This window comes from Miniopterus natalensis, chromosome 2 (genome assembly GCF_054644295.1).
Source record: "Miniopterus natalensis isolate mMinNat1 chromosome 2, mMinNat1.hap1, whole genome shotgun sequence".
NCBI lineage: Eukaryota > Metazoa > Chordata > Mammalia > Chiroptera > Miniopteridae > Miniopterus > Miniopterus natalensis.
The window spans coordinates 34,769,691-34,794,730 of record NC_142082.1 but is presented as its reverse complement, the minus strand read 5'-3'; the positions used below and the strand labels follow the sequence as shown (position 1 = coordinate 34,794,730).

The following is a 25,040-nucleotide window of genomic DNA, read 5'->3' as shown; positions in this document are numbered from 1 at the left end:
TAAGCTGGGTGAAAGATACAGGATTCAGGCCTCCAAACTTTACAGCAATTAGACAGGGAGCGGAGAAGTACATCAGGCTGATTAGGATTATCAAAAAGACTTGTGGGGCTTGTGACCATTTTGTAAGCCCAGCGTTGGAGACGTCCTGTCACAATCACTAAGTCTTTATCAGATGATTCACAAAAGTGCGAGAGAAGTGTGCGCACACGGCTCCTTCAGGGCAGGGCCCTCATATGTGAGCTGTCTGGTGGAAACTGAACGTTTACGTGGCCTCTGCTCACTCAATTAATGTCTGGGCTTTCCGAGCACATGGGGAGTCCAGAAGGTACACGGCTGCGTACCCGAGCTCAGGGAGGGTACGGGAGGGGCAGGCACCTCTGGACAAGGGCCTTCCAAGTTGAGGTGAGAGGCCTGTGTAGTGCCCTCTTGGTGGTGTTGGGACGGGAACCCCTAGTTACAGCCCCCTCTGCATTCTCTGCTGTGTGGTTTGTACTGCGTTGCTTCCCTGACTTGGATTTTTGAGGAATGAAATAACGAACTAAGATCAAGTTCATGTGTGCAGGTATAAAAAGATTCTATGGACTGAAACTTATCTCACTATTCTGTGGGGTAAAGAAACAACTTCCAAGGGTTCTTTCTCTTTTAGGGACAAATGACTGAAAACAGACGACACAGCAGATTGCTGTAAGTGAACAGAGAGAGGATTAATTTCCGTCTATAGCTAAGTAATACAAGTAGAGACCAGTGGACACCAGGGAGAGAAAACAGGCGTGAAGAGGAAGCTGCCGGGTTGAATTCTGCGTCAGGGCAGCGCTGTGGGGCGGGGCGGGCAGAAGAGCAGTCACGCCAGACCCAGAGGCACTTTCTGTGAAGTCCTGTTAATCAAACCACCAGGGTGATACAATCAGAGCGAAGGGAATGTTGCAAACTTGGGACTTTCCCACCTCTCCTGAGGACCTCTGGCTAAATCAGAGGTTTTGTTTTTCTGATTAACAATTGGGGACCCACCACTTGCAGGTACCTGTATTTATGTCACAAATCACCCATGCTGCAAGCACCCAGAGCTGGCTAAGAAAGGTTGTTAGTAGGCCTCATAAACTTGTCTGTCTCCATTGCCCCAGGCTCGAGCAGACTCTGACCTGACCTCCAGTGTGTCCCGCTGGAGCCTGGAGTAGGGCCGTGGCCCAGACCCTCTGGCCTGCCATGAGTTCCCTAAGGGCATTGTGGTCCGGTTGGCCTGGGCTCCCTTGGGGTGATCATTGGAAATCCCGATTCATTTCTTTTTCATATTTGCATTAACTTTGAGTTCACTTACTTGAAGTTCCTATAAAGAAGCAGTGAGGGGTGCTCCTGCAGGCAGATGCCAAGCAGTAGGCTGAGCCGCTGCAGAGGGGCAAGGTTGTGCCCGCCTAAGAGAAGCCCACGGGGCCCAGGATGGGGAGACGGGGCTCTGAGCAAGCCAGCTGAGGAAGCCTGGCTCGGTGGGGCGGGGGAGGCAGATACTCATAGGCCCCGTGGTGAGTGGGCACTCGTCCCTCTGTGAAGGAGAGAACTACCAGAGCCCCGAGGTGGAGAGCTGACTACTAATTTTTGGATGGAATTCCCATTGTTGTTTTTCAGATCTATTTCCCAGAAAGCTACCTGAGCCCTGTTGCTGGAATGCCCAGTCCTTGGGTTGGGGTGCTGTTTCCTGAGGTCAGCTCTGACTCTCAGTTCTGTCTCAGAAGCCGTGGTCTGGCTCCACCAGGGTTTTGTGTCTGAAGCTAAATGGCAGGTGCTACTCTGGGGAACTTGCCCTTCCCCATCTTGCCTGATGCGAAGGGCTCTGAAATGACACCTTGAGGGAGTAGCTGTTGACACCCTGACTGGGGCCTCTGCCTTGCCCCTGAGCTGCCCTCACTCCCCTCCTCTGCGTTCTGAAGAACAGTAAGTTGGAGGGAACAGCCCACTCGAGCTGATTCTTCACCGTCCATGAGGTGCCGATGCCAGGTGACAACGAATCAGAAAGGGCAGCCGCACAGGGCTTCAGGCCCGGCTCCGCGGCACAGTCTCCTCTGCGCCAGCACCGAAGCTTTGGCATCCCCTCTCTTCCTACGCTTCTGTGCCAGGAAAAAGCAGCCCACCACCTGATCAGCGGAGGAAAGGAATGCGTAGGGCTCAGGCAGTCCCTACTGCCAGCAAGACAGCTTGTGCCCCACGGGGGGCCGTGGGGGGCTTGGAGATCATCTGGGGATTTCAGGAAAGAACATTCTCAATGTGCTTCTGCGCCACTGGACAAGCATAGCCGCAGTGGTGTGAGTGTCCAGGAGCCCCACGACAGACACCCACCAGTACCCCTCAGCCGGTTGCCCTAGGAAACTCAAGGCTTCCATTTCAAAGACTGGGAGGCCCTTTTTCAGAAGGATAGGAGAAAAATCCAGCCCAGCTCACGGGTGCTTACCCATCAAGGGCGGAGAAAAAAATAAATAGAATGGCTTTTAGTCACAGCTGAATCCTGGGTAGAAGGCCCAGGTTTAACCCCAGGGGGTTTATACCCAGCTCAGCCTAGATTTCCTTCATAACGGCAGGCAAACATCAGAATACCAAGCTGGAGCCCCTCGAGCCATGCCTGTGGGAGCTCCTGGTGTCCTTGCAAGGAATGGGCACAGCTCTGGAAATCACTCCCTGCACTGGAAGGTTTGGGCCAGTGGTCCCTGTGGCCCGGATGTTTGGCTGTTGTTCCCACCTCTCCAGGGCTGTGGAGAGAAACTCCATTTTTTTATAACAGCTTTACTGAGATAAAATTCACATACAATTCATTCCTTTTAAGTGCGCCCTTCAGTGGCTTTAGTCTATTCACCGAGTTGTGCAACCATCACCACAGTCAATCTTAGAACATTTTTACACCCTGCCCCCAAAGGAAACTTTGTACCCATCCATCAGCAATCGCCCCCCTTTTCCTCAGCCCCTGGAAACCACACATCTTTCTATCTGTAGAGATTTGCCAATTCATTGCAAATAAGTGGGAAGCAGACAGATTCAGCTTCGCAGGTCAAGGCCTTTCTCTGCTGTCCCCCAAAGATGAACTTGGGATTTGAAGTATTTATCAGAGGTTGTTGCTACCGTTTGTATCAAATTTCAGCACATTTGACAAAGAATCTCTTAATATCTTCACTCCTGAACATTGTTGTAAAATCAGAATGCTCGTACAACTTCTGTCCATTTTTATTCATTTTCCAGGTAGCAGAAGGTCAGGAAATATGTGTGATCGAAGCCATGAAAATGCAGAACAGTATGACAGCTGGGAAAACTGGCAAGGTATGTCCCCAAGTTCCCACCAGCCCACACCAGCCCTGTGACAGGAAGCAGAACTTCTACCTTTGAATCTTGGGACTGTTAGGCCTGAAAGGGACCACAGGCATGATCTCTCCCCACGTCTCCCTCCTGCAGACCAGGACATTCGTTGGGAGCTCTTTCCGCCCTGTGTGGGTGTGTCCCTGCCCCCTGGAGAGCAGGCCTCCCGTGAGTCTGCATAACATTCCGGTAGTCAAAGCACAATTGTGCTTCACCTTAATGCCTTTCAAATTAAGGGGTCTTTAATTTTTAATGTTTACATCTGTCTTAGAGGCAGATAGTTATCTGAGACTTAGGTGACACAGCGGGAAATGGTTTTAGAGATTGCAAAAATTAATGTAACTCTTCAAGATAATTTATCCGCAAAGAGAACAATTCAGTTTTAGATCGAGAGGAGCTGAAAGCCCCTTATATGCATGTGAGCCTTAACGATTTAGGGAGAAAGAAGGAGATGATGTATAAGTACTGAAGTTTAAGAAGACTAAAATTTCATAAATGTATTTTCTCCTTGAAGAAAATAGAAAAGTCCTTTAAAGCGGTAACTTCATTATCCTTTCTATAACTAAAAAGACACCAGTCGTAGAAGAATGATCCTTTTCTGGAGGACATTGCTTTAGAAGACTGGAGCGAGGCTGGGCGGGGGAGGGCGGCAGTGTGGGCTGGCCGTGTCCTGCATTTGTGGCCACACCTGGAAGAGGAGATCCAGCCTTGGGGACAGTGGTGCCCTGGCAGAGAGGTACTGTCAGCTCACGGTGAAATCTGCAAGGAGACAGAGCGTTTATTCGTCACCCCAAAAAGAAATGAAACGATGCTCAGAGAACATGCTGAGGAGGACCCCAGGCGAGGCCCAGCTGGGAGGGTGGGGGCCAGGTTGGAGAGGTGCTGCAGACAGCCATGACCCGTCTCCGTGGAGCTGGAAGAGAAAGGCATGATTTCGTGGGTGGTTTTTTTTAGGGATCCTGCTTTCTATATGATTACTTTTTACAGGGTGAACAAGAAAATGTTGGTTTCTGCTCCTTTAAAATTTTTATATTTGTTCCTTGAGATTGAGATTGATACTGCATTAGCATCATGAGATTTCCATCCGTGATGAGAACTTGGCCTCATTTTGGGGGGTGCTGAATGTATGTATGTCAGATGCGTGTCAAGGGCCCATGTTGCTGGACTGAGGTACTAGTGCAGAAATGGACTTGGTCACAGCTCCCTGAAGGAGCATGGGGCCTGTGCCTGTCAGGGTGTTTTACGTCTTCCTGGCCTGGGTGTCATGGTGTAGGCTTAGCTGCTCCCTGGTCATTAGTGTCTAGAGCTGCTTTCAGGGTGTTGATGGGCTCTGGGCAAATGTGTTCTGTGGCCTGACCCCTATTAGCTGGAGTCCTTCCTACTCATCCCATTTCTCCTACCCCCCGGCAGGGCGCACCAGGAATGGCTGGAGCCCCAGCCCAAAGGACCAGGCCCTGGGGAGCTGAGGGGCTGGTGGTTCTTACCTGGGAGGCCATTTTCCCCCCAGAGAAAAGGTTCACAATGGAAACAGGTCCTCCACTCTAGAAATCGCAGCATCATGAAAAATACAGCCTATATAAACGCCGGAGGTTTCAGATCATAAAAAGCAGCCACTTCAGTGCAAATAGCACCTGCTGAACAAGGCCTTTGAAGTAGTCATCGCACAGGTTCACACCGGCCTGAAAGACTTGGGCTGGAATTCAAGGGAAGAAGGAGGCCCTTCGAGCCCTCTGGCTCATGGCGGAGCTTCAGGACACAGGCCGGGGGCACCAAACCTGCTGTCGCTGGTGTTCCTATGTGCCACTTATTAGTTTCAACCCATTGTTCACTTTCTCACCCAAGCAAGAAACTCCAAGAAGTCAAATCACTATCTTTTCCCTGCTCCAACCCCCTACCCACTTGCTTGAAGTCTGAACACAATTTGGGAAGGCAAACCTGATGAGAACTGGGAGAAACGAGTGGAATGAAAGGGCACAGTAGCAACATCGTGGGAGCTCAGTGCTTGTTTCACATCACACCTCCAAGTGCTATCCCTGCAGCCCCAGTCTTCTGAGCATTTCATTTCCCTTCTGAAGGAAGTTTCCAATCAGGCTAGGGAGTTTCTCCTGTTAATTAGTACCTGTTTGGACTCTTGTATAATTGTGTTTTGTTTTGGGGTTTTTTATGCACTAAACTAATACACTATTAACTCTCAGAGACCATTTCTACAGCCTAAAACTGCAGAGATTGTGAGGGCTGGGTGTTGAGAGCTTATCCAGGATCAACATTTGTGGCTCTTAGGGTGCTGCCTAGACCCCTGTGTGCACCCAATTCGAGGTGACTTGTAAGACAAGGACAGGAGAGCAGGGAGGGGAAGGTGGTGAGTCACAGTGCTGCACGAGGACGTCCCTGAGCATGAGGTCCCCTCTGACTGCGAGAGCTGAGTGTTCCTGTGCTCCAAGCCTGCCAGGTCGTCTCTCCACTTCCAGAAACGGATGAGATTGCTCCCTCCTGGTCTAGTTAATCATCCTCACTCCCCCCTTTTTTTTTTTTTTAAATTCAAGGTGAAATCAGTGCATTGTAAAGCTGGGGACACAGTTGGAGAAGGAGATCTGCTTGTGGAACTGCAATGAAGTATTTTATAGCCTTTCAGCCGTCGCCCAATTTAATTGGCCATTTATATTATTCTTTCACTTAGTTTATTCAAGCATTTTGCAGGGACACCCCTGTGCAGCAGATTTTACATGGTCATATTTATTCCACATATAGTCAAAACCAACATTCTGCCAAAAAATCACCAATGGAAATTTTTATTGATATACTTGTACATATGATTCTGCTGTGAGATTTCCTAGTGTCAAAGTTAAATCAATAAAACTGAGCATTTGTCTAAATATTAGTTTGCCCTTTTTCTGAATGAAGACATTGTACATAGGAGGCTATGGGCTGTGCCAGTAGACTTTAAATAATAGCATTTCATTGTGATCCTTTAAAACATTTATATAAATCCCAACTCATGGTCTTCAGTTTTATTAAATTAGCATTTGCCACCTTGTAATTCTGGTTGAAGACCTAACCCCCATTTGTGGTTATCTGTAACTTCTCAAGCCCGGACAGCACAGATGCTTGTGGAATCCCTCCTTTGTGGCTCTACTGGGTAAGTACTGGGTCTGCTGGGTCCCCGGGGGCATCACTCGGAGAGGTGACTCGCACTGTCCCTCCTCTCCATCCCACGGGACTCCCTCACCCCAACTGTAGTGGGTGGGGCACCCATCCTTGCCTTTTTGTGTCTTCATGAAGCAAGTTTCCAGTTAAGAAAAAAAAGCTAAAAATAATGATGTTTTTTGTGCCACATGCAGTCATCACAGTGTACCATTAAAATGAAGAGGAAGTGCTTTCTCCCAAAGGAGAGTGAGGTTTCTGAGGATCAGCAGCTGCATTTTCATTCGGTTCTGGAATTCTCAGAATACATTCCATACTTTGCTGGTAAGTAAGCAGAGGCAGTCACGCACTGATTGGAATCTGCACTGACAGATCCTCAGATGGAGGTGGGTAGTAATTGGTGCTTCGTGCCTTGCTAAAATTATTTTAAGTGCTGTTTGTATGTGGAAGCTAAGCTTTCTGTCAGGCCTGAAGGACAAATTACTAACGTGTTGGTTCTTCTCCAAAAGGCCCACCCCCGAATGCCGCTCTCTTGGGAAGCAGGGAGAGTGCCTCGCCACTGGGCTCTGGGCTGGGGTGAGCTTCCTTCTGAAATCAGGGTGTTCAGCTGTGTCTGCCAGCAAGTGGGTGCTCATTATTTTGCTAGATTAGAATGAAAAGAACCTTCTACCAAATAAGTAGACCCAAGAAAAGGACCAAAAATAGCACTAACACTTTTATATTTGATTTACTAAAACATCTAGTTTAATTTTAAATGATCATCTTTAATAATAATAATCCCTTCTTGAATTAGCTTGATCTGAAGCTTGTGAAGAACAATGTTATATATACTCCAAAACTACTCTAAAACACAGCATGTTTTTCTTGAGTTTCTTTTATTACACTGAGACTTCCAAGATCAGCTTAAAAATTTTTTTCTTGGTGCTATAGGTCAAAATCAATAGAGTAGGGCTGCTAACATCTAGGTGCAACCCAGAGTCTTAACATTCATTTTAAATGTTATCTTCAGATTAAAGCAAAGCAGACAAAGAAGAAAAGTATGATAACATACGAGTTCTTGAAATGTCATTTAGGGGAATTAAAATCCTAAAATTTTCATATCCAATACATTCAAGGCCATGGTGCTCTTTAAGCAGCAAGCAATAAAGCAATATTGGACAGATAGATTTCAGGGCACAATCTTGTAATCTGTATGTCAAATTATCTGGGAAATTAGCTGCCATTAAAAAGGAGTATTTCTTTTTCCGCAGATTGAGTTTTACAAATATTTGTTTCAAAGAGCATCATTAGGCCTTTGCATTTAGTGCGTGCAGACCAAGCTGAGTTAATCTTACAATCATCAGGGCTCTATCTGTCCTCTGGCTGGTGAGCATTCCTCGGGTTTTTATCTGTTTTCCCGTGGATTATAGCGAAGCCCATGTGCCCCCTCAGAGTCGTAATTGTCGAGGTATGGGAGCTGGACCCACTCTGGAGGGTAGTTGGCCGTGGTGTACACGAAGCACTGCAGGGTCCTTTCAGCAGCCGGAGGCTCCTCAGAGTCTTCCCACTCCAGAACCGCAACCCTCACCTGGGTGCGCTGGTACATGTCTGGGCAGCCTTCGAACTCATCGAGGAAGCGCAGCATCTGCTCGTCCACAGCATAGATCTCGCCAACCACACAGTGGCCTCGCCCCGACAGGTTCAGCATATGCGGAATGTTATGTTCTCCAGCGATCACCAAGGGGTACGGCTCCACCGTATGGCCCCGGCCCTGGAAGGTCGCGCTGCCATTGGTGCGGTCCAGCAGGACCTTATGGTTGGGCTGGCCTTGCTTCAGCGTCCCGTACACGAACACTTCGGCCATACGGGCCAGAGACTGCAGAGGAGAGAGGAAGCAGACTGGTAGACGTACGTGTCAGAGAAACAGGCAGGAGCTTTGGTCTCAGTTGGGGTTGGAACCTTGTCTGGGAAGGGCCAGAGAGTATTTCCTGTTCCTGCTGGAGCAGCTGCTCCCAACCCCCAGCACAGCCCATAGTCCACTGTTCTTGACCGTCATGTGGTGGGTTCTGAGGTTCCAGGAAACATCACCGACCCTTTGTAGTCATTTTCTGAGGAAAGGCACTCATTGTGAGAACACACTTGCCAGATGGAGACAGCCTGTCCTGGGATCAAGCCCTGCTGTTTTTCAGAGCAGCTAGTTTTCAGTCATTTTAAAGGGACTTTAAAAATTACACAATAGCCCTGGCTGGCGTGGCTCAGTGGTTGGAGCATCCGCCTGCATATGTATGGTCTCTGTTAGGCTCCCTTCAAGGGCATGTACCTGGGTTGCAGGTTCAGTCCCCACTCCCAGTTGGGGTGAGTGTGGAGGCAACCAATTGATGTCTCTCTCTCACATGGATGTCTCTCTCTCTCTTCTTCCCCTCCCCCTCCCTTCCACTTTCTCTCTAAAAACCAATGGAAAAATATCCTCACTCCTTGGGTGAGAAAAGTAAAATTACACAATAAATATTAAGAAAAAAAAGAATCAGCAAGTATAAGTGAGAGTGAATGAGTGTGTGTGTGTATGTATAAAATAGTCACTGTTACAGTGGGCTACAAGAGATAATTCAGGTTTCAGTACTAAATTTACATTCTAGTCCTGACAGCATGACCCAGCAAAGCACGCTTCTCGTTCCTTTTTCAAGGTCCTGGAGGGTAATGATGCTTCCCTGTGACTCACCGTGACTCACCAAAGTGACCTTGGCTCCAGTGTGATGGTAAATATTTACTGCTTGCTTGGGTCTGGGCCACAGACTGTTATGTAATCAACAAAGGTAATTTGTGTAAAAGTGACTCAGACAGAAATGGAAATCAGAGTTGAGCGGGGGGCCTCGTCAGAGCCTGGCATTTCACGGCCCTACTTGCCCAGTGCGATGCAGTGACAGCGGGCTTCTGTAAGACAGGCCTTGGAAACGAGACACCCTGCGCAGGAAGACAAAGGATGCGCCCATTTGCCAGTGGCAGCCTCCAGCCAGCCAGAAAGGCTTGGAGGGTGACACACCCCGGACATGCATCGCATGGTGAAGTGGCCCATGGAGAAGTCACGCTTAATTTACAGGTCTTCCACTTTCTCCTCAGCCAACGAGGCCTGGTCTGGGGGTCTCACCCCAGCTTGCCCCATCTCTTCAGGGCACCTGGGGAGGATGGGCAGTCCCAACAGGACTTCTGCTCATCCCCCCACCACCTCCGCTGCCCTGGTCTCAGTCACCAGCCTACAGAATGTCAGGAGTTCCATGGGTTTCAGGCAATTGTACTTGGAAAGGCATGGCGCTGGGAAAGCTGGCAGGCACATGTATTCCAGGCATTTGACAACACTGGGATACCTCAAGGAGGACAGGGACCTGATGGGAACTCTGGTCTGGTTACTGTGACAAGGGTGGAAGGACAGATTAGGGTTGTGGGGCTTGAGGGGGAGGCGTGCCTCAAGTATGGGAGGTCAAGAAGTGAATCAAGAGCCTGGAATCAGAGGTGCAGAGAGGAGGGAGGTGGAGGTGCTCTGGAGCTGCAGGTGGCAGAACTGCTGTGGCGGGGACAGTGGGAAGAGGGAGAGACTGGAGAGAAAAGGCAGACAGTGCAGCAGGGGAGAACCTTGGGCCCACCCACACAGGGACAGGGACAGTGGGGACTGTTTACAGAGAGGTAGCCTGAGGACTGATCCAGAAAGACAAGCGCCAAGAGGATGGTGGATTTGACTTTGCAGTAGCCCGTAGACCAGACGTTTGGAAGGAGCCATCCCTGACTTCTGTTCCCTGCACCTGCATCCTGCCTACTCTTCCAGGATGCACCCAGGAGCTGCAGCTTCTCACCCGCTTCACTTCTACCACCCTCATCCAAGCACTGTCCCCCAACCCCCTAATCGGCTGGTGTCTTGTTCCCTCCAGCTTATACCCTCATAGTCCCAGTCAGTTTCGGCTGCGAACTCCGTGACTTGCGCGGTTGGTGCAGCTAGCTTGTTGCCCCTCATCTTCCTCTAGCCACCCTTGGAATGATGCCTGCCCACCCTGGGGCCTTTGCAGCCACTACTCCCTCAACCACTTGGCTCCTGCCCCTTAGATGCCTCCCTGAACAGCTGGCCTGAAACAGCACCTACCCAGTCCTCCAGTCCTATCACGTCACCCTGACTGGCTCTCTTTATGGTACGTGTTCTCCAAATCACTGCTTGTCTTCACTGCCAAAATGTGAAGAGCTGAAAGAGAACCTGTAAACCATCTAGTCCTACGGAGCTGGGTCTCAGGTTGGTGAGGACGACTAAGGCTGCACATCGGGGCAAACCAGTCAGAATTGGAGACCCAGCCTCTTCATCGCTGGTGCCCCAGCCTTTTCCCTCTTTCCATAAGGTTTTTTTTTAACATTTTATTATTTTTAGTTTTAATCATCGCCTGACGACATATTTGTTGTGGTTTTTTTAATTGATTTTTGGAGAGCGAGAGGGAGAGAGAAACATTGATTGGTTGCTTCCCCTACCCACCCTGACTGGGGATCCAACCCGAAATCTGGGTATGTGACCTGATTTGAACCCACCACCTTTCAGTGCATGGGCTGATGCTCTAACCAACTGAGCCACACCAGCCAGGGCTTGTTAAGTTTTTTAAAGTACCATATGTCCATAGTGTAAAAGTCAAATAACTTTACAAGAAAAATGAAATTCCCTACCCTTTACCACTCCCTTGAAGCAATACTTTTAAGCCTTTAACTGTTGCATTTGGTATTTATCTCCATATTGTTGGTTATTTATACTATTTCCTGATGTTTTAAGTCATGTCTTGCCTTTGTACCCCAAAAGCAGCTGAGCGTAGCAGTTTAAAGCACAGGTTTTAGAACCAGCTTGCCTGGGTTGAAATCCTGGCTCTGCCAATTTTTATCTGTGAATTTAGGCAAAGTGCTTCACCTCTGTGCCTCGGCTTCCTCGGCTGTAAAGGAATAATACCACACGCTTCGGAGGATTGTTGTGCTGGCTGCATGAGTCAATGCCCATTCCTGCACGCTTGGTAAGCCTGCGTTCTGTGTTTGCAGGGTTATTATTGCTGCAGAAGCTCTCTCCACCCATGCCTCAAACACACACAGTCTCTGCCCCATGTTCCTCCAACAGACTCACACCTCAGTTTTGGTCAAATCCATATTCAGCATTAGAACTATGTAAACACTGTTCTCAGATAAGGCACAAAGTGTACTATGATTAATTTCCTTTCTTGGACAACTTTTTGTTTTTCTTGGAAAAACAGCTTTGGCCTTTTCCTCCCCGCTCTTTGCTCAAGTTTCTCTGACAGTAATTTGGCCTCACATTTTCTGAAAGCTCTGTAAGAATCCTTTCAGCCTTGACCACCCATCAGTTCCATTTTTCCCTGCAGCCTTGGCTCCCGGAAGCTGTTCTGCTCCAGCCTGGGTACTGCATGGAGAGACATCGGGGGCATCCCTCCATGCCACCCCAGGTTTTCCTGAGCCCTGCCCCTAGGCCCCATGGCCCCTTCTTGGTTGACTCATTTCACTGAGGCTTACTATTTTACACCCTTGCTGACCAGCTATTTCAAGCCAGAACTCACCAGTGAGTCCAGCTACTTTGGTCAGCAAGGTGTTTAAAATTACTTAACTCGTGTCTGTACTTACATTAATTTATCTTGTGACCAATCAGCAAGGTGCTAACAGTGTGGCTGGGCAGAGAATTCTAGAAATAAGTAACTTCAGAACTGTAAAGGCACTTCTTCTTTGTCTTCTAATTCCTCAAGTTCTTGCTGGGAAGTCCAGGGACTCTGGAACCCACAGTCCTTGTTATAGGACTTGAGCTTCTCTCTCTGGAGGCCCTTAAGGTCCTCCTGTCTCCCTTGGATTCTGAGACTCTATAAGGATGTGTCTTCGTATGGGTTTGTTTTTTTCCATTCATTGTGCCAGGAATTTCCACCTGAAAACTCATTATCTTGGATCATGGGGCATTTTCTTCCCCAGCTTGCCTTCTGTTCTGTTTCTGGATCTCTAGTAGTCAGATGTTGCATTAATCTTCTACTATGCTCTTTATATTCTACTTTATTGTCCAGTTTTTCTCAATTTTTAAATATTTTTGTCATATTTATTTCCAAGATCTTTTTCTTGTTCTCTCATTTTGTTAGCATCCTGTTTGTTCACAGCATAATACCATCTCTCATCATCTTTGGGAAGATGTTATCATGAGTTTGTTTTTTTTGTTTTTTAAGTTTTCATCTTTCCCTGCAATGTCTGTATTTCTCTTAAATTCCTCTTTGTTTTAGTATGTGCTTCTTTAAAAGGTTTTCTTCAAAGGTCTCAGTAATCCTTGCCTGACTTTTCATATTACAAAGTGAGACAACAGTCCCAGCCAGGTGCTTAGTTGGTTGGAGCGTCATCTCATACACCAAAAAGGTTGTGGGTGTGACTTCTGGTCAGGGCTCATACCTAGGTTGGGTTCAATCCCTGGTTGTGGCACATACCGGAGGCAACCAATTGATGTTTCTCACATCGATGATTCTCTCCCCCACACCTTTCCTCTCTTTCTAAAAAATCAATAAACTTATCATTGGGTGAGGATTAAAAGAAGAAGAAAAGACACCATATAGGAAACTGAACTCTGGGTGAGAGGAGGGAGACTGGTGCCTGGCAGGCCTTGTGTGAGGGCTCTGGGGACAGTTTTGATGGGCCCCCGTATAACAGAATCTGTAGATATGAGACTTTCCCTTGATCTCCATATTCAAGGTGCCCCCTCACCCCCACCCTCAACTGGGCCTGGAGTTCCCGGTACCATGCCTCTTGCTCAGCCTCTCTTCTGCTCCTGCCGCATGTGCCAAACTTTTCTGCATTCTCGGCACCAGTCAAGTAGTTTATCGCTGGCTCCTCACCATTTAGGGATGTAGGTTTCTAGTTACTCCAGGCTGCCAAGTCAGTAACCACTCATTTCTGTTTTCTAGAATTTTGTTTCCCTCCTATCTTTTGTCTTTCCGAGTCATTGGAGTGGCATTTAGGGTGTTAGAGATAAAGGAGCCTGTTCCTCCTGAGTCTGTTCCCTGGGGAACCCGCCACTGTAGCTCCCAGCCCTTCACAGGGCTCCATACTGTTTTCCACAGTGGTTACACCAAGTTAGTCCCACCAGCAGTGTACTTGAGTGGCCTCTTCTCCACAGCCTCATCAACACTTGTTTGTTGATTTACTGATGACAGCCATTCTGACAGGTGTGAGGTGATGTCTTTTGGTTTTTATTTGCATCTCCTAGATGATTAATGATGTTGAGCATCTTTTCATATGTCTATTGACCATCTGTATGTCCTCTTTGGAGAAATATCTGTTCAGGTCCTCTGCCTTTTTTAAATTCGATTGTTTGGGTTTTTTGGTGGTGTTATATGAGTTCCTTATATATTTTGCATAATAATCCCTTACTGGATGTATCATTGGCAAATATCTTCTTCCATTTCATTTTGTTGGTTTCCTTTGCTGTGCAAAAACTTTTTAGTTTGATGTAGTCCCATTTGTTTCTTTTCTTTTTTTCCCTTGCCCTAAGTCTTTAACCCATTTTGAGTTTAGTCTTGTGTATGGTGTAAGAAGGTGGTCTAGTTTCTTTTTCTTTCTTTTTTTTGCATGTATCTGTCCAATTTTCCCAACACCATTTATTGAATAGACTATCTTTACCCCAGTGTATGTTCTTGCCTCCTTTGTCATAGATTGATTATATAGGCATTGGTTTATTTCTGGGCTCTCCATTCTGTTCCATCGATCTATGTGTGTTTTTTTGCCAGTACCATGCTGTTTTGATTACTCTAGCCTTATAGTATAGTAGTTTGATATCAAGTAGTGTGATACCTCCAACTTTGTTTTTCTTTCTCAAGACTGCTTTGGCTATTCAGGTTCTTTTGTGGTGTCATATAAATTTTAGGAATATTTATTCTAGTTCTGTGAAAAATGCCATTGGTATTTTCATAGGAATTGCACTGAGACTGTATATTGCTTTGGGTAGTATGGATATTTTAACAATGGTAAATCTTCCTGTCCATGAGCATGGTTTATGCTTCCATTTATTTGTATCTTCTTCAGTGTCTTATAGTTTTCTGGGTACAGGTCTTTTACTTCCTTGGTTAAATCTATTCCTGGGTGTGTTTTGTTGTTGTTGTTTATGCAATTGTAAGTGGGATTGTTTTCTTAATTTCTCCTTCTAATAGTTCATTACTGGTATATAAAAATACAGCTGATTTCTGAATATTAATTTTGTATACTGCTACTTTACTGAATTCACTTATTAGTTCTAATAGCTTTTTGGTGGTTTCTTTAGGGTTATATATAGTATCATATCATCTGCAAATAATGTCAGTTTTACTTCTTTCTTACCAATTGGGAAGCCTTTTATATCTTTTTCTTATCTGATTGACATGGCTAGGACTTCTAGTACTATGCTGAATAAAAGTGGTGAAAGTGGAATCCTTGTTCCTGATCTTAAAGAAAAAGCTTCCAGTTTTTCACTGTTGAGTAAAATGTTAGCTGAGGGTTTGTCATACATGGCCCTTATTATGTTGAGGTATGATCCCTCTATCCCCACTTTGTTGAGAGTTATTATCAAAATTGGATGTTGAATTTTGTCAAATGCTTTTTCTGCATCTATTGGTATGATCATATGATTTTTATCCTTAATTTTGTTTATGTGGTGTATCACATTAATTGATTTACAGATATTGAACCAGTCTTGCATCCCAGGAATAAATTCCACTTGATCGTGGTGTATAATCTCTTTAATCTGTTGCTGGACCCAGTTTGCTAATATTTTGTTGAGGATTTTAACATCTATGTTCATCAGGGATATTGGCCTATAATTTTCTTTCTTTGTAGTGTTTTTATCTGGTTTTGGAATTAGGGCAATGCTAGCTTCGTAAAATGAGGTTGGGAGTTTTCCCTCCTCTTGAATTTTTTTGAATAGTTTGAGAAGGATAAATGTTAATTCTTTGAATGTTTGGTAAAATTCACCTGTAAAGCCATTTGATCCAGGACTGTTTGTTTGTTAGGAGGTTTTCGATTACTGATTTCGATTCTGTTAAAAATTATCTGTACAGATTTACTGTTTCTTCTTGATTCAGTCTTGGGAGATTGTATGTTTCTAGGAATTTATCCATTACTTCCAGGTTGTCCAATTTGTTGGCATGTAACTGTTTGTAGTATTTCCTTATAATCCTTTGTATTTGTGATGTCAGTTGTCACTTTTATTTATCATTTTATTTATTTGGGCCATTTTTTTCTTGATGAGTCTGGCTAAAGGTTTATCAATTTTGTTGATTTTTTCAAAGAACCAGCTCTTGGTTTCATTGATCTTTGCTACTGATTTTTTTAGAATCTCATTTATTTTTATGGTCTGATCTTTATTATTTCCTTCCTTCTACTCACTTTTGGCTTTGTTTTTTCCCTTTCTAGTTTCTTTAGGGGTAAGGTTAGATTAAGATTTTTCTTGTTTCTTGCAGTCCTCTATTGCTACACATTTCCCTCTTAGAAATGTTTTGGCTATGTCCCACAGATTTTGGGTGCTGTATTTTCATTTTCATTTGTCTCAAAGTATCTTTTGACATCGTCCTTAATCTCACTGTTAACCCATTCATTATTGAGTAGCATGTTATTTAGCCTCTACATGTTTGTATGTTTTTCAGTTTTCTTCTTGCAACTGATTCTAGTTTCCTGCCATTGTGTTTGAAAAAGATGCTTGATACTACTTCAGTCTTAAGTTTATTGAGACTTGTTTTATGGCCTTACATATGGTCTTTCTTGGAAAATGTTCCATGTGCACTTGAAAACAATGTATAATCTGCTGCTTTGGGATAAAATGCTCTAAAAATATCAATTAAATCCATCTGGAATAATGTGTGATTTAAGGCCACTCTTTCCTTGTTGATTTTGTCTGGATGATCTATCCCTTAATTTATCAAGTACACATGATCTTCCTACTTCTTTCAATCTTTGTACTAGTTTTATAGTTGGTTGACTCCCTGCTTTTATTAAGTATTTGTCTTTGTTAGTGAGAATTTTTTTCTTTCCTATATTTTTTATCTTTTCTAAAGAAGTCCCTTTAATATTTCTCGTAATACTAGTTTAGTGGTCAATGAGTTCCTTTAGCCTTTTCTTGTCTGGGAAATTCTTCTCTCTCCTTCGATTCTAAATGGCAGCCTTGTTGGACAGAGTAATCTTGGTTGTAGGTCTTTGCTCTTCATCACTTTACATGTTTCATGCCACTCCCTCCCAGCCTGCAAAGTTTGTGTTGAGAAATCAGCTGACTATGTTATGGGGACTCACTTGTACGTAACTAACTGCTTTTTTCTCTTGCTACTTTTAAGATTCTATTCTCTGTCTTTAACTTTTGGCATTTTAATTATGATGTATCTTGCTATTGGCCTCCTTGGGTTCATCTTGTTTGGGACTGTCTGTGCTTCTTGGACTTGTGTATCTTTTTCCCTCACCAGGATAGGGAAGTTTTTAGCCATTATTTCTTTAAATAGATTTTCAATCCCTTTCTCTCTCTTCCATCTGTTACTCCTATGATGTGAATGTTGCTACACTTAATGTTGTCCCAGAGGTCCCTTAAACTATCCTTGTTTTTTAAATATCATTTTTCTTTTTGTTGTTCCAATTGGATGTTTTCCACTACCTTGTCTTCCAGATTGTTGATTCAGTCCTCTGCTTTATCTAATCAGTTGTTGATTCCCTCTAATGTATTCATCATTTCAGGTATTGCATTCTTCATTTTTGACTGGTTCTTTTGTATAGTTTCTATTTATATAAGTTCTCACTGAGTTACTCTATTCTTCCCCCTAAGTTCATTAAGCATCCTTATAACCAATGTTTTGAACTCTGTATCTGGTAGATTGCTTGTCTCCATTTTTTTTAGTTCTTTTTCTGGAGTTTTATCCTGTTCTTTTATTTGGGACATGTTTCTTTGTCTCCTCATTTTGGCTGACTCCCTGCTTGTTTCTACATATCAGGTAGATCTGCTACTTCTCCCAGTCTGCAGAGTAACCTTACGTAATAGGCGCCTTGTGAGGCCCAATGCCAGTCTCCCTTTTCACCTGAGCCAGATGCTCCAGGAGTGTCCCTTGTGTGGGCTGTGTGTGCCATCCTATTGTAGTTGAGCCTTGATTATTGGCACATCAATGGGTGAGATTGACATTCAGCCTGACTGGCTGTGAGAGCTGGCTGTGACTATAGTGGATAAACTGTTGTGCAGGGGCTAACCCCACAGGTAGGGAGTCATTTTTACACAGTTCTGCTGCCTCATCTGCCCTTTGGGTGTGTCATTTGTAGAGTTGGTTGGGTGGTGCTCTGGTGTGGTCTGGAACTGGTTGGTTTTAGAGGCTCCTGGGAGGAGATCTGTTGCAAGCCAAGGTCAGCCTCCATTTGTGCCCTGCTTGTGGCTGCCTGGTGGGAGCTCCAAAGTGATCTGTGGTTGGTTTCCACTTGTGCTGGGCTTAGAGGCACTTGGTAGATGGTATGCTGTAAACCAAAGCCAGTTGCTACTAGTGCCAGGCTTGGGACCCTTTAATGGGCATGGCAATGTGAGGCAAGGCCAGCCACAATATGTGCCCTATTTGTGGCTGTTTAGTTGAAGCTATGTGCAAAACCAACACCGGTGGCAGTTTATCATAGGCTTGGGGCCACCTGATGGGAGTTACAGTGCAAGCTGAGTCCAGTCACCATTTGTGCTGGGCTTAAGGCCACTCAGCAATAGATAAAGAGCATGTCAAGGCCTGCCACTGCTTGTTTGGGATCTGTGGCCCTTTGAAAGAGTTTAGGAATGTCTGGGTCACGGCAGGCCCCTTGTGTGGAAAAGCCTCTGGAAGTGGCTCAGGCTAGGCGTGTGAGATGTGGGGCCTGGGTCTCGGGGAATCACCAAGGTAGGGTGAAGAGTGGTATCCAGGTTAACGGGAAAGCTCAGATTTGGCACCTGCCTGTTGGCTGCGTGTGAGAAGGGCTCAACAAAGGAGCAATGGTGCCTGCCAGTGCTTCTGTCCCTGAAAAGAGCTGACCTGACTCCTGCCTCTCCAGCCCTCTCTCTGAAGGTAGTTAATTCAGTTTTTCTCTATGTCCCTGGTACTTTTTGAGCTTTTGCCCCAATGCTGGAAAATTGTGAGCAAGTGAGTTCCTGTGCGGGCCCCTTAAGAGAAATGCCTGGGACTCCTCTTCTTGGCACTGGTGTCCCAGGTTGGGGAGCTGGGTGTGGGGCTAAGACCCCTCACTCCTCAAGGGGGACTTTCACAGCTGAGCTGTCCCTCGTGATTCTCAATTGCCACATCTTGAGTGTGGGACCTGCCTGTTCTTTTCTCCATGACTCTTACCAGTCTCATGGTGGTTTCTTCCTTATATCTTTGGTTATAGGACATCTGTTCAGCTAGTCTTCAGGTGGTTCTCAATGATGGTTCTATAAATATAGTTGTAATTTTGATGTGGTCATGGGAAGAGACGAGCACAGTGTTTCCCTATTCCAACATCTTGACCATAAATCCCCATATGAACCATTTTTAAGTGTACACTTCAGTAGTGTTAAGTACATTCATATCATTATTACAACCATCACCATCATCCATCTCCAGAACTCTCTTCACTTTGCAAAACTGAAACTCTGTACGCATTAAACAGTAACCCCCCATTTTCCCTTCCCCAGCATGCCAATGCTACTTTGCTTCTATGAATTTGACTACTTAGGTACCTCATATTAAAATCACAGTATTTGTCCTTTTGTGGCTTATTTCACTTAGCATAATGTTTTCAAGGTTCATCCATGTTGTAGCATGTGACGGAATTTCCTCCCTAAATTATTTAAGGCTGAATAATATGCCGTTGTTTTTATATCCCACATTTTGTTAATCCATCTATCAATGGACATGTGGGTTGCTTCCACCTATTGCAGTAATGCTATGAACATGAGTGTACAAATACATATTCAAGCCCCTGCGTTCAGTTCCTTTGGGTATATACACAGAAATGGGATTGATAGACCATAAGGTATTTCTGTATTTAAGTTTTTGAGGAACCTCTATACTGTTTTCCATAACAGCAGCTCCATTTTACATTCCCATGTACAGTGCACAAGGATTCCAATCTCTCCACATCCTTACCAGCACTTAAATAATGGCTATCCTAACTGGTGTGAGGTGGTAGTACTTCACTGTGGTTTTGATTTGCATTTCGATAATGGTTATTGATGTTGAGTATCTTTTTCATGTACTTATTGGTCATTTGCATATCTATCTTGGAGAAATATCTACTCAAGTCCTTTGCCCATTTTTTAATTAGATTATTTTTTCATTGTTAAGTTTTAGGTGTTCTCTGTATTTTCAGGTATTAACCTCTAATCAGGTATATGATTTGCAGCTGTTTCTCCCATTCTGTAGGTTGCCATTTTACGCCATTGATTTGTATCCTTTGCTACGTGGAAATTTTGATTTCACCCAATTAATTTTTATCTTTGTTGTCTATGATTTTGCTGTCATATCTAAGAAATCATTGCCAAATCCAGTGTCATGAAGCTTTTGCCCTGTGTTTTCTCCTGAGCTTTATAGTTTTTGTTCTTACGTTTAGGTCTTCGGTCCATTTTGAGTTCATTTTTGTATATGGTGTAATGTAAGGGTCCAACTTCATTCTTTTGCATGTGGATATCCGGTTCCCCAACTGTTGAAAAAACTGTCTTTCCCCCATTGGCACCTTAATAAAAAATAATTTGGCAATTTTCCAAGGGTTTATTTCTGGGCTGTCTTCCATTGGTCTATATATCTGTCTTTATTGTCAGTAATACACTGTTTTGGTTGCTGTAGTTTTGCAGTAAGTTTTGAAATCAGGAAGTATGAGACCTCTCTAACTTTGTTGTCCATTTTCAAAATTGCTTTGCTTATTTGGAGTCCCTTGAAATTATATAGAAACTTCAGGATAGATTTTTCTATTTCTGCAAAAAAAATGCAGTTGGGAATTTTGATAAGAATTAACATTAAGTCTTCCAAGGCACGAACATAAGATGTGATTCCATTTATTGAATTTCTTTCAACGTTTTGTAGTTTTCAGAGTGTAAGTCTTTCACCTCCTTGGTTAAGTTTATTTCTAAGTATTCTTTTCAGATTGCTCACTGTTAATATATAGAAATGCAACTGATTTTTGTGCACTGATTTTGTATCTGCAACTTTGCTGAATTCATTTATTAGTTCTAATAGTTTTCTTGTGGAAATGTTAGTATATCTACATAGAAGATTATGTAAACAGATAATTTCACTTCTTCCTTTCCAATTTGGATGTCTTTTACTACTTTTTCCTGCCTGATGTTTTTCCAAGTGTGACTTCTAGTACTATGTTGAGTAAAAGTGGTAAAAGCAAATATCCTTGTCTTCTTCCTGATCTTATAGGGAAAGATTTTTCTCTCACTATTATGCTGTTAGCCCTGGGCTTTTTCTGTATGGCTTAGTTTCAGTGTTTTTACCATGAAATGGTATTGAATCTTGTCGTGTGTTTCTGTTATCAATTGTGATGATTGTGTAATTTTTCCAACCTCATTCTGTTAATAGTGTATTACACTGATTTTCGATTTTGAACCATCCTTGCATTCCAGAAATAAATCCCACTGGTCATGGTATATAATCCTTGTAATGTGTTGTTAAATTCTGTTTGTTGGTATTTTGTTTAGAATTTTTGTATCAATCTTCATCAGGGATATCGGTCAGTAGTTTTCTTATAGTGTCTTTGCCTGGCTTTGGTATGAGGGTAATGCTGAGTGTTCTACTCTCTTCAACTTTTGGGAAGAATCTAAAGATGATTGGTGATTCTTTTTACATGTTTGGTAGAATTCACCAGTGAAGCCATTGGTTCTGGAGTTATCTTTGTAGGGAGGTTTTTGATTACTGAGTCAATCTCTTTACCAGTTATAGGTCTGCTCAGATTTTCTGTTTCATCATGGTTTAGTCTTGGTAGTTTGTGTGTTTCTAGGAATTTATCCATTTCATCCAGGTTTTCAAATTTGTTAGCATTCACTTGTTCATTGTACTTTCATAATACTCTTTATTTCTGTAAAATGGGTTGTAATTCCCCTCTTTCATTTCTAATATTAGTTATTTGTGCTTTCTCTATTTTTATCTTGGTTAATCTAGTTAAGAGTTTGCCAATTTTGTTGATATCTTCAAAGAACAAAATCTTGGTTTTGTGGATTTTCCCTATTGTTCATCTCTGCTCTAATGCTTATTATTTCCTCCTCCTCCTAGGCTTGGGCTTAGTTTTTCTTTTTTGAGTTCCATTTCTCTCTGTACTCCTGTTCCTTATCTGTCATGTTCACCTAATTTTCAAGGGCCACTGTGAGTGTCATAATCAATAGAACACACGGAGTCTATTATATTGGCCAGATCCTCTAAGAACTGAAGCCAGGGCTAACTCAAAAGTGCCTGTGTCAGTCAGGCCAGGAGCACATCAGGATCCTCCTGATGCCCCCTAGGCCAGGCTACAAGGGGTCGCACTGCAGAAGGGGATGCTACCTTTTGAGGCTCATACATTACTGTGTCTTCAGCCCTGTCCCCTTCTGCCATGTAGTTCCTTCTATGGCACTGGTTTATGGTTAGAGTCTTGGATAAAATGCAAGAGTCTGGTTTAATAAATAATGGATAGAAATAGCTGTAGGTGAGCCATTTGGGCTTCTCTGGAGCAAACTGATGAGTGCTCCACAATAGTGGTTCCATCTATGCTTTAATGGACGTAGATGCTCCCAGGTAGGCCTGTTATAGGACACTGATGGTCAGGCAAGATGGCTTCAGTTTTACAGATGGACATTGAAGGATACAATGTATGCCAAGTATAAAATGTACTGTGGCATAATGACAGGCCTAAATCAAATTCTCATCATCACTTAGCACTGTTGAGTGAGTCTCTAGGAAAGTTATTTAGACTTTCTGAGCTTTCTTTTCCTGCTATTTAAAACTGGGTTCATCCTATCTCCCTAACAGCTAATCCCTATTGACTGAAGACTCTGGGCCACACCTCAGCACCCAGTGAATACTAATTCCCTCTTCCCTCCTAAGTTCTCTACCCCAACTACTTCCTTTATTGAGATCATTTAAAAATATGTGCTAGCTTATGTCTTTTTCATGAAGCCCCTTAAAAAAATTAATGGGAGAGGGAATCAAGCCATATCAAGTATTGGTTGTGGCCTTAATGATTTTTCAGAGCCAAGAATACCTGGGAAGGTGATATTACATAGAAATGATCATGGTTAGGCCATAGGATGTTAATTACAACTTTGCAAAAAATCAGTAACTTTCTTCTTGCACAAGTTGATAGCTTATTGCAATAAAAATTAAACTTCTTTTTTAGGAAATAATGTAGCCTGCTAGAATGACCGAAATATAATTTTTACATTTTATCTGTTGAATTGTATCCTTTATATTAGTTTGAAAATAGTTACTAATATAATAATAAAAAAAAAAAATTAATAGTCTGCATTTCTGGCTGCTTTCACAAGAAAAACATCATTACCTTTCTGATTGTGTTTTGAACAACACACACAGATCCTTCAGGAATAAACTTATCCTTGTGGGGATTGAGAAAGGATCAGAGTTAAGCACTGAAACAAGCAATTAATTCCCATTAGAGGATTAAGGCACTCATGTTCACTTTGAATCAGAAAAAGGAATTGCGAATAAAATCATGTACAACTAAGAGGTTACTTGTCAAAGTTAATAACTTAGGAACTGAAGGACAAACTGGAATACACAGAAGCTGAGCAGCCACATGAAGCACTGGCCAGGAAGCTGGTGAGGTTCTGTATTCAAGGGACAAAATCCACCATCCTCATAATGCTTTAGAAACATGGGGGGGAGCGGGATATGGTTTCTGCCCTATGGTGCTGTCCTTGCTCTAATAGACATAGTCCATGAAAAAAGTCTAAAAGCATTTTCTACAGTGTTATGTTACCATCCCCCATGCATGATTCCCCTGTAGTACCTTATCATTAAGACGTGAGACATTAACATTTAATTTAGCAATATTACTTTTGGGTTTTAGAGTTGATTCTAAAGGAATTCAAGCTGCATCTCTGTAAATAACTTTACCAACCTATAAAGTATTGAGTGGAAGGCCTCTTGGGAATCAAAAAGCCAAACCCAGCTGGTCCAAATAATGTGGCCATCCAGGGGTCAGCACGGAGGTGGAACAGGCTCAGAGTCTAAAAAAGTTTCACTTCAGCAAAATCTAGCTAGTTTAACATTGTCAATATTTAAGAAAACAAAAACACTCATGAAAATGTCCATCTGGCCTGGCACTGCTTGAAATGCCTCTGTCACTTATTCAGCAGTTTTCCTTCTTGAAACAGTCCATCTACAGTTTCAGATTTCATCACTTAAGCAGAAATTGAAAGTGATTACAAGTTCTTGGCATAATTGTTAGATTTTTCCTGCTCGATTTTTTCTTAGCCACCTGGTGGTAAGAGTGTAAAAGGCAGGATTTAATTGAAGAGTTTATTATGCTAGTTTACAAATTACAACCATTGCATATGCCTAGACCACATTTGGAAACACATATCAGGTGAACCAAAGAAGGGCTAGTATTTAACTCTTCTTAAACCATTAAAAAAAGGGGTCTCCATAAAATATTCATCCTGTATGTATTAAAATTTAATAATACAAACAAATGTTAGTAAGAGCTGTGTCTCCAAGTGATAAAACATCAAGCCACTAACAATGCTTACTGCCTGCTGTCAAGTTTGTTAGAAAAGGCAGGTGTAATGACTGGATTGGGGTCACAGGAAATTAAGACCTTCAAGGATCCTGCTCACCACTGGCTGGGTGATGAACTGTTTCAGAGCCAGAAACGCCTGCCCCAAAGAACTGCTGGGGAGGCTCCCTCTTATCTGTCTTTCCATTTGCTGTATAAATTAACTCTCATCATTCACCATCTTATATCAAAGTCAGCTCCAGCAGAGCCCTGGCCCCACCGAATTTGTGAAGGGCACCCTGTCACAAATGGGACCAGTTTCAGTGAAGCCAGATGCTGCCCTAGTCCGTCCGTGGCCACAGCAGCCACACTGGGCAGTGGCCCTCAGCAGATAGAGATGTTACTAAATGTTGGTGAATCTTAGTAAAAAGCACAGATGATGATGTGCATGAATGCTCTAAAGAGGGTTTTTTTATTTTACAGAAACCTCACATTTCAGTCAAGTAGCCACTTCTCTCCCTTCCTACTGTAACATTATTTTCCCCTGAGAAAACGCCTGCCTGTCTGATATAGTTACACATTAATTCTTCAGAAGTTTCTTAGAACTGTAGGAAACAGGTGAAAAAACAAAATGCCTTGAACTTTAAACTGGAGCTTGGCCTGCAAGCATGAAGCGCTTTAAGGTCACGTCTCTCTCCCCTCCGAGGGGCTGGCGGGCGACGTGCCTGGGGGGCTTGGGCCGCATGGGCCGCATCCTGTGGGCGCTTTGATGCTTTCATTCTCTTGCCTGCTAGTTTCTTTATAAAAATGACAAGGGCTTCCTGCCCAGCCAGCCCCGCTGAACACCCTGGAAATGTTTATGGCAAAACACCTTTCTTACATTAACCAAGTAGCTTGGGTGAAATGGCGGC

The 25,040-nt window shown here is 43.7% G+C and overlaps 2 protein-coding genes across 5 annotated transcripts in view; one reads left to right on the top strand and one right to left on the bottom strand.

Annotated features, from left to right (window-relative positions):
* Window positions 1-25,040, top strand: part of PCCA (propionyl-CoA carboxylase subunit alpha) — a 336,620-nt gene that overhangs the window by 299,800 nt on the left and 11,780 nt on the right. For both annotated transcript variants that reach the window (XM_087814252.1, XM_087814253.1), the window contains 4 exons: window positions 3,220-3,297; window positions 5,877-6,798; window positions 9,138-9,209; window positions 11,367-11,480. In XM_087814252.1, coding sequence (XP_087670378.1) covers window positions 3,220-3,297; window positions 5,877-5,945 — 147 coding nt within the window. In that variant the 3' untranslated portion in view covers window positions 5,946-6,798; window positions 9,138-9,209; window positions 11,367-11,480. The remainder of the gene's footprint in view (window positions 1-3,219; window positions 3,298-5,876; window positions 6,799-9,137; window positions 9,210-11,366; window positions 11,481-25,040) is intronic.
* Window positions 7,769-25,040, bottom strand: part of GGACT (gamma-glutamylamine cyclotransferase) — a 38,950-nt gene continuing 21,678 nt past the window's right edge. For all 3 annotated transcript variants that reach the window (XM_087814255.1, XM_087814254.1, XM_016203843.2), the window contains exon 3: window positions 7,769-8,329. In XM_087814255.1, coding sequence (XP_087670381.1) covers window positions 7,859-8,329 — 471 coding nt within the window. In that variant the 3' untranslated portion in view covers window positions 7,769-7,858. The remainder of the gene's footprint in view (window positions 8,330-25,040) is intronic.